General features: G+C 35.3%; 2 protein-coding genes across 2 annotated transcripts; both read right to left on the bottom strand.

Moving 5' to 3' along the window:
- Positions 1-296: 296 nt before the first annotated feature.
- LOC121963060 (dynein light chain Tctex-type 3-like) lies at positions 297-3,189 on the bottom strand. Its single transcript, XM_042513430.1, has 5 exons — positions 3,125-3,189; positions 2,771-2,914; positions 1,771-1,812; positions 1,380-1,503; positions 297-547 (listed from the first exon to the last, which is right to left on the bottom strand). Exons 2-5 carry the CDS (start codon positions 2,795-2,797, stop codon positions 297-299), a joined length of 444 nt encoding a protein of 147 aa, XP_042369364.1. The 5' UTR covers positions 2,798-2,914; positions 3,125-3,189.
- A 1,600-nt stretch (positions 3,190-4,789) lies between these two features.
- On the bottom strand, positions 4,790-7,047 carry LOC121963034 (cilia- and flagella-associated protein 251-like). The gene is made up of 3 exons (XM_042513401.1): positions 6,701-7,047; positions 6,034-6,149; positions 4,790-5,380 (listed from the first exon to the last, which is right to left on the bottom strand). The coding sequence occupies exons 1-3, from the start codon at positions 6,969-6,971 to the stop codon at positions 5,150-5,152; spliced, it is 618 nt and encodes a 205-aa protein (XP_042369335.1). The 5' UTR covers positions 6,972-7,047; the 3' UTR covers positions 4,790-5,149.
- Positions 7,048-7,981: the final 934 nt, after the last annotated feature.

Here is a 7,981-nt window from a genome sequence, read left to right as displayed (position 1 = left end):
AGGGGGAATATATATATATATATAATTATTATTGTTACATATTTTAAAATTATGTTACATAATTATGATAAATTTTAAGCATTTTTTCCAACTCTAGTTTGCCTTGTATGTTTTTATCACTTTTTGTTATGTTATGTTATTTTTTTATAATAATTTTTAGGTAACTTTTACTTTTTATTATTTCTTGCTAATTTTTGGGTCATATCTTATTTCATGGCTCATTGCCTTCTTCCTATATTTTTGAAAGACATGAAGCCTATTTGCCCAATTTTCAAAGGGTTAATTATGTACATTATTTAGTTCTTCAGATGTGCTGTTTTTATGAGCACAGTGTGAAGGCGTGAAGGCGTCGGGATGGATTCATCATCATTCTTCTGGCGCCACCACGTGTTTTCACACCGCAGGTAACGTGGTGCAATGACATCATCACAAGCGTACGAGGTGATAAAGCAGACGACGGAAGTCTTACCGTCCATGGCGGTGTCCCAGTAGCAGGAGTTTGCTGTGTGGAGGCCCGCTCCTGTTTTCTGCATCACAGCGCACGTCACTGGACACAGAACACAACTGTCACAATGAGCACTTTCTGTACTCTAGTTTTTATATTTCACTATCACAGTTCACACACATTGTGATTGGTACATTTCCATAACTTTGAGGCAAATTTTTAAGACCATACATTCTCTGAAACAACCATTGATACTCTAATCAGTTCTTTTTGATTTGTAAAAAAAAAAGAAAAAAAAAAAAAAAAGAAAAAATCTTTTTCCTTTAAAAATCTGCAATTTTTAAAGGAAAATGATGGTTGTTGTTTTTTTTTGTTAATTTGTTTTCAAGATGAAATTGTGCCAATTATTTTTCTTAAAAAAAAACAGAGATTTTTAAATATAAAATTTGAGGGGGGTAGGGTTAGGGTTTAATTTTTTTTTAGGATTTATTATTGTTATTACTTATTACTGGTATCTTACCTGATAAAATTTGTATTTTCTTTTCTTTTTTTTTTTTAAGGCAACTTTTAAAGATAAATTATTCTTCTTTTTCTTCTTCTTATTATTATTATTAGGGTTTTTTTCTTTGAAAAGTTTGAGACTTTTCTTTTAGAAAGAAATGCCTTGCAAACTTTCGGACCGGCAGATTTACTTACACAGATGAAACAAATTTCCATGACTTATCCAAAACTTTCAGGGTATATTTAATTTTTCTTCAACTTTTCAAGACCTGGAAATTGCTGTTTGCATTTTCCATGACTTTTCTACGTTTTCATGACCATACAAGCCGTGTACTACACCTGCAACTGTTCTACCCTCTGAGGAAGAAATTCTTTTGTGCCCAAAAACGAATTTCACCATAAAAGCTGCACTCAAAACACACATTAAACATACCGATGTACTTGTAGGGTTTCCCCTGTTTGACCAGCTGTGTGAGGCAGCGCTCCACGATGCTCGCCGTCCATTTGTTCACCTGAGCCTGGCTGTAGTCGTCACTGCCCACCACATTCTCAATACACTGAGACAGACACACACACACACACACACACACACACACACAGAGTCATGAGTTAACAGCTGAGTGTTTACAGTCATGTGGGAGTCACTGGGTGTTGTTTTTTTACTCTGAGGAATAACGAGCGAACAAAATCAACACAGCTTTATTCACATTATTTTCTCTTTTATGTGTCATGACTGAGAGGTGAAATGTGCACCAGAAAAACAGCACTTCAGATAAAAATATGACAAATGCCTTATCTTTATTGAAGCAGCTCATTAACTTTACCTCTTTGACGGTGTTTTCAGCTTCTTCAGAGTTAAAGGAGCCCTGAAAATAGTAAACAACAGAAAAATAAGTCAATAAAAAGTTCATAGACATTCTCATTTTTTAGAAAATAACATAAAATAAGAAACTATAGTATAACTGGACTGCCATAATGTGACAGTGTGTGATTAGAGACAAACAAATAATTAAAAATGTCTTTTTGAGCAAAAATGCCACGCATTTCACAGTTTCAGCTTCATAAATTTAAAGATTTGCAGCTTTTCCTTTAAATAATTTTAGTAATTGCAATGTGTTAACAATATCATTGAAGGGGATGGTGTGTTTAGCGCTCTGGGCCATTGTGGAGAACATTTTACGTTAATTTTACTATTTTTACACACCAATCAATCAACCAATCAAACAATTAGTTAATTAAATGAAAAATAAATAAATACATAAAAAAATAAAAAATAAATGATTAACATCATAACAAACATTAGTGAGCTCAATATGAGCAGGTTGTACCTAAACCAACTACAACAGTATTAATACATGACATGAGATCATACTTCATAGTCTAATACTTTAAGTACATTTTCCTGGTTATACTTACATACTATTACTTCATTAATAATTTCGATGCAGAACTTTTACTTCTAACAGAGTATTTTTACAGTTTGGCATTAGTACTTTTACTTCAATAAAGTATATGAATATTTATGTCGCTGACAATCACTGCAACCTGATTTTTAAGCACAACAAAGTTTAGCATGATTTAGTGAGATTGAAACAGTTATAATGACACTTTTAACACTTTGTCAAATACTGTCAAAGGTAGACAGTTAATTCTGGATATAGTACGCTGTATGTTATAATAATATTACACTAAAACAAACGCGTTAGCATGAAAAATCCTCCTGGGCTAAAACGATAGGAGTGGCTAGCTATGTTTGGCTAGCCCGCTTTTAGCTAGCTTCTTTCTACCGAGATTTACATCAAATATGTCGATTCTGGGACAAACCTCGCTGCCGTTATGATACTCCTCCATCCCTGTCGTGTGTCGCCGGTCCAAAGTGTCCGCAGTCTTTGTTTTTTTCGGTGAAAATGGAAGAAAATGCGGATTTTGTTGGAGAATAAAACGGAGCTGGTCCGGACTTCCTGCGGGCTGTCAACAGAGTCAACGACTACCAGAATAAAGAGCGGCGAAGAAGAAACGAGCTAACGGCTGACACCTGCTGTTAGCAGTTAGCATCACAAAGCTGCGATTTAACGACAACTCACCCAATTTGTTCCGTTAATACAACAAACATACAGTGAGACGGACCCAAACAAGCACTCGATACGTTTTTTTGTGATAAATCCTGTGTGTACTCACCGCTGAGACGTGAGAAGTGGCCGTTAGCGTCTTCCTTCAGCCGTGGTTAAGAGCAGGTGTGCTTGTACGGAGACTCGTTCGGGTCAAAATTACTTATATGAGGAGATCAACAATCCACGTGTCAGTGTGTAAAACAATTGTAAACTCATAACGGCATCTGTAGATTTGACCAAAGAAAGAAAATGAAATGCGTATGAATGCGTTTAATAAATTTGCATTTATTTTTCTTTATTTTAAATACCAAAACTTACATTTGGGGATCTGAATTTGACCAATTGAATTTGAGCAACTTGAATCTTGTTCTTTGTTTTGTTTTGTTTGTTTGTTCTGACACTTGGATGTTTTGGATCTGAACTTGTGAACAAAATAATCAAATTTAACTTTTGAAATTGCAAATCAAGTATTATATCATTTCAAAGGGGTAAATCAAGAACATTTAAATGTGTAAATATAACACCAGAAAAATATTGTAAACCCACAAAACAATATTTCAAATAGAAACAAATTCCATGAAATAAAAAATTACTTTGAATATAATAAATGCATGTGTTTGTGTGATGAGTCCCACTTAATAAATGTATTAAATTGGTGAGAAAACCCCGCTCAAAATCACTGATGTGAAACAAAAACAACTCATGTTCAGCTTCATATCAAAAAGTTTTACTGATATCACAAAAATCCAAATGATTTTTAAAAAATTAAATGAGATTATTATTGTCAGAATACAAAACCGATGCATCACTCTGAAATACAAACAGATCACATTTTTTTTAAAAGTGCAAATGTGCTGCGGGAGCATGTCACAATAAATAAGATTATTTACATCCTAACAGTTTAAATCTCACACACACACACACACACACGTCTTGAGGCTCAGGTAGGAAATATGTGCCGCATAAAACCACTCAGTAACCTGGAGATACTGGTCATACTGGTGGAGGTCAGCTGGAGGTCACTTGTGAACAGATAGTGGTTGAATTTAAACTGCACAGGAGGCATGTGGTTGCCTGAAAGTACAGGTAATAAAATTAAATATCGTCAGTCCAGCTTGGATTTGACCTTTTTAAAGGAATATTCTGCGTAAAATCTGTTTCCCGGCAGTTACAGTGGCTTTAAATTGTTAAATTAAGACATCAAAACGCCTCAAGAAACTTTTTCAGAGCTGAGCTTCGTCAGTACATTGAAAATGTAGCTCTTTGAGTAACAAATTAATAAAAAAAAAGACAAAATCCACTGGTTTAAGCACCTCATGTGTGAATATTTGATGGTTTCTTCTTCTTGTGTGACTGTACACACTGAACACCACTGAATTCAAAACACTGAAATATTTTACTTTGAAAACCACATATCTCGTCTTATTTGTTGACATGCAATGTGAAAAGCTAAATTTGATTGTTCACAAATTCAGATCCAAAAATGTAAGTTTCATAATTTCAGAAAATTAAAAATAAAATAAAACAAAATACACACAGGGTGCTAAAATTCAACTGGTTAAATTTCGAGTCAAAAATTAAAGTTTCAGAATTAAAAAAATAAATCATGACATTTCATATTACACTTTCAAGGTATTTCAGAGAAATGGTTTTCAAAGTAAAATATATCCATGCTACGCATTTAGTGTTGTTTAAATTTTAATCAGTATCAGTAATCAAGTATTTAGTGGCCTTTCAAATTAAAATATCTGTCTCTTGTTTGCTTCCACAGTCATTTAAAACCAAAGCACACGGTGCTGATCTGCAGCACCGTGAGAGGTGAAACCACTGCAGGTCAAAAAAAACAAGACTTTCAGTTTGTGTCTCTGGCGGGAGGACGAGTGAAGAAACTGAGGACAGAATGACGAGAGTCTGCAGTTTGTCTCTGTGGCGTCACGCTGTGACTGAGGCCGACATCATGAGTGTATTTACAGAGAAAAAAACCTGTTCCAGTGTAGTTTCACAGCACAGAGGAGCTGGGCGAAGCTGCAGCCCGGAGCTGTAAGAAATCCCCCGAGCGTGGACGCACCGTTTGGACTCCTGAGGGTTTGGATCAGAGCACGGTGCAGGCCCCAGAGCGAGGGCCCCGGGCTCCAGAGAGCAGCTCTGATCTGTGCTGCTCTGCTCTGGTCGTCTCTGGCTCTCTGCTCCCAGCAGCAGCAGCAGAAGAGCGAGGGTCTCCCTGGGCAACTGCGTCCCCGCTGACAGGGACCTCTGCTGGGGTCTGGTCCCTGTCATAGGTCTGCTTGGACCTGGAGGAGGACAGCCGCCTGAAGAGGGACAGCTGACAGGACAAACACTCAATAAATCACCATTTCTGCAGCTTCACTCTGCAGACCAGTTATGTTTCTGGAAAAAAAATAGATTTTAAAGGGACAGTTCACTCAAAATCAAAGTTACTCATGTTTCCTCTTCCATGTAGTTCAATTTATCAGTCCTATTCAGTGACACTCAACTCAAATTCACAATAAAAATAAAGTGATTCACGCTGGGAATTGTTTTTGTACTTTTTGTATACATAAGAGGCCAGAGTCCATAAACAGCATCAAAATAGAGCTTGTTAATCCTTTATCATTTAAAGTCAGAGAAATGTCCTAAAATCCTAGATTTGTCCTAAAATCCTGTCCTAAAATCTGAGAGATTCTATTTAGTCACATAAAAAAGGTTTATCAGCAGACTTTAAGCTGTTTTTGGACTAAAATGTCACCAAAAAAATCCCTCAGTTCTCAGATGATGCGCACAAAGTTTGAAGTTCGGAAATTTTCTTAAAGGTCTTTCTCTCAGAAAATAATTTCTTGGTTAAGGTTGGGAAAAAGTCGTGGTTTGGGTTCAAATGAATAAAATTCTGTCAGAAAGGGCTTTCTGGAAGAAAGACTGTGTGCAATATGCACCACATGCTGTATGTTTTTTCACTTGTCGTCAGCAGAGCCGGTGTACCTTTTTGTTGGAGCCTGATTTGCTTTTTGCGTTGCTGTCTGACGTCCCATTGGCCGGTTTGGTGCCATTGTCCGTCTTTTCTTCAGCAGTGGTGTCGGTCTGCTTGGTGATTTCAGCTGTCAAAAACGTTCAAATGTTAGTTCAGGTGAGTCTCTGCTTTATGGATGCAGGTTTTATCATTTCAGCCTTTTCTTTAGGGTGTCAGATTTTGGGGGATTTAGTGACGTCTAGCGATGAGAACTGCAGGTGCAACCGGCTGAAACTTCTCCCACTGAGAATTACTTATACTTATAATTCAGGAGGTTTTAAGCGGGAGCTGAATTATCTACACAGGACCAGGTGATTTAAATCAGTAAAAACACTGAATAAAATAGTTGAAAAAAAAATCTGTTTTTCTGACGCTCTCATCATGGAGGGACGACTAACTACGACACAAAAACACAAATAGTGCCTCAACTACATTTTCTCTGGTAATTTTCTTTTTTACTAATTTCCTCTCAGGTTGCTCATTGCACTTCTTCTCATGTTTTTGAAAGAAATGAAGGTTATTCGCCCAGGTTTCAAAGGGTTAAATAAATTACCTGTGAAAATATATTTGACTTTTTATTTATTGTATAAAGCAGATTATCTCATCCTAACTGCCTGGAGTTAAACAAACCTCCGTTACCTTTCTGCTCTCCGTCAGCTTCAGATTCCTCCTTCAGCTCGTCAGTGTTCTCCCTCTGAGTCTCCACCGTCTTTTTCTCTGTCGACTCGTCCAAACCCGAGGACAGTCCCTCCGTCTCAGCAGACGTAACCTCCTCCTCCTCCTCCTCCTTCTCCTCCACCTCCTCTTCTTCAACACTGTCCTCCTCTTCTTCCTCCTCTTCTTCAGCTTTGCTCCACGTCTGAGCGAATCCTTTAGTCACATCCTGACAAAAAGGGAGTGTTAGTATCATTTGGACTTAATTTTTAAATTTAAATATTCAAAACTGCAAGAAATAACTTTAACTAACTAGAAAGGGAGGAAGAGAATTTTTTAAAGAGGAATGAGACTTATAATAAAGAGGAAAGAAGGAAATTGTGGAAGAAAAGGGCACAAACACAAGGACAGCATATGGAAGCCCATTTTGCCAATTTAATGAAAAAAAATCCTGTAAGTCACTATAAAAAAGTAAAAAGAGCATTAATACCTCAAAATATTGACTTCATTAAAAAAATGAAATGAATGGCTCACTTATCTCGAAACAAAGACTTTGTATCCCAAAATAACAAGAAAACTCCTCAATCTAATGACTAAGTATCTCCAAAAATTCTGAAACTTTCCCATAATATTGACTAAGTATCTCAATATAATGACTTAATGTCTCAAAATAATGACTTAATGTCTCAAAATAATGACTTATATTTAAATAATTCCATTCTTATCTTTAAACAATGACTTCGTATTCCAAAATAATGAGAAATGTTCTCAAAATACCTTGAATTTTTAAAAGGAAATGACAAACTTTATTCAAATATAAACTTTGTATCTAAAATAATGACTAACTTATCTCGAAACAATGACTTAGTATCTCAGAATATTCACTTTGTATCTAAAATTGATAGTTATAAGAGGTGAGAGCAGAAGAGGGGTAGGACAAGCAAGCATTTTGCTTCTTCCTACTCCTTTTCGGACATAAAATGCAAGTTATTTTTGTTTTTTAAAAAAATCAGAAATGTATATTAATATCTTAATATCTCTAAATAATTAAATCAGAGAAAGTTTCTAATTCTTTGAGATTTTATGTCATTACTTAGAAAACATTTCTTACTATATTGATTTTATTATATATTTATATTATATATTTTTTTTAAATCATGTTTGTAGAAATGGGCTTCCACGGCAATAAAAAAAAAAATAAAATAAAATAAAATAAAATAAAATAAAAAAATAAAATAAAATAAAATAAAATATAAAATAAAATAA

Source organism: Plectropomus leopardus, chromosome 24, assembly GCF_008729295.1.
Source record: "Plectropomus leopardus isolate mb chromosome 24, YSFRI_Pleo_2.0, whole genome shotgun sequence".
In the NCBI taxonomy this organism is placed as follows: Eukaryota; Metazoa; Chordata; class Actinopteri; order Perciformes; family Serranidae; genus Plectropomus; species Plectropomus leopardus.
This window is presented reverse-complemented; position numbering and strand designations above follow the sequence as displayed.

What these genes read in the sequence shown, in the direction of transcription:
- LOC121963060 (XM_042513430.1), bottom strand. Translation starts at nt 2,797, where the DNA reads ATGGAGGAGTATCATAACGGCAGCGAG. An exon ending in AGTATCATAACGGCAGCGAG is followed by an intron (nt 1,813 to 2,770) that starts GTTTGTCCCAGA and finishes TACTATTTTCAG; the next exon opens with GGCTCCTTTAACTCTGAAGA. An exon ending in CTGAAAACACCGTCAAAGAG is followed by an intron (nt 1,504 to 1,770) that starts GTAAAGTTAATG and finishes TGTCTGTCTCAG; the next exon opens with TGTATTGAGAATGTGGTGGG.
- LOC121963034 (XM_042513401.1), bottom strand. Translation starts at nt 6,971, where the DNA reads ATGATACTAACACTCCCTTTTTGTCAGGATGTGACTAAAGGATTCGCT. An exon ending in AGCTGACGGAGAGCAGAAAG is followed by an intron (nt 6,150 to 6,700) that starts GTAACGGAGGTT and finishes CGTTTTTGACAG; the next exon opens with CTGAAATCACCAAGCAGACC. An exon ending in AATCAGGCTCCAACAAAAAG is followed by an intron (nt 5,381 to 6,033) that starts GTACACCGGCTC and finishes TTGTCCTGTCAG; the next exon opens with CTGTCCCTCTTCAGGCGGCT.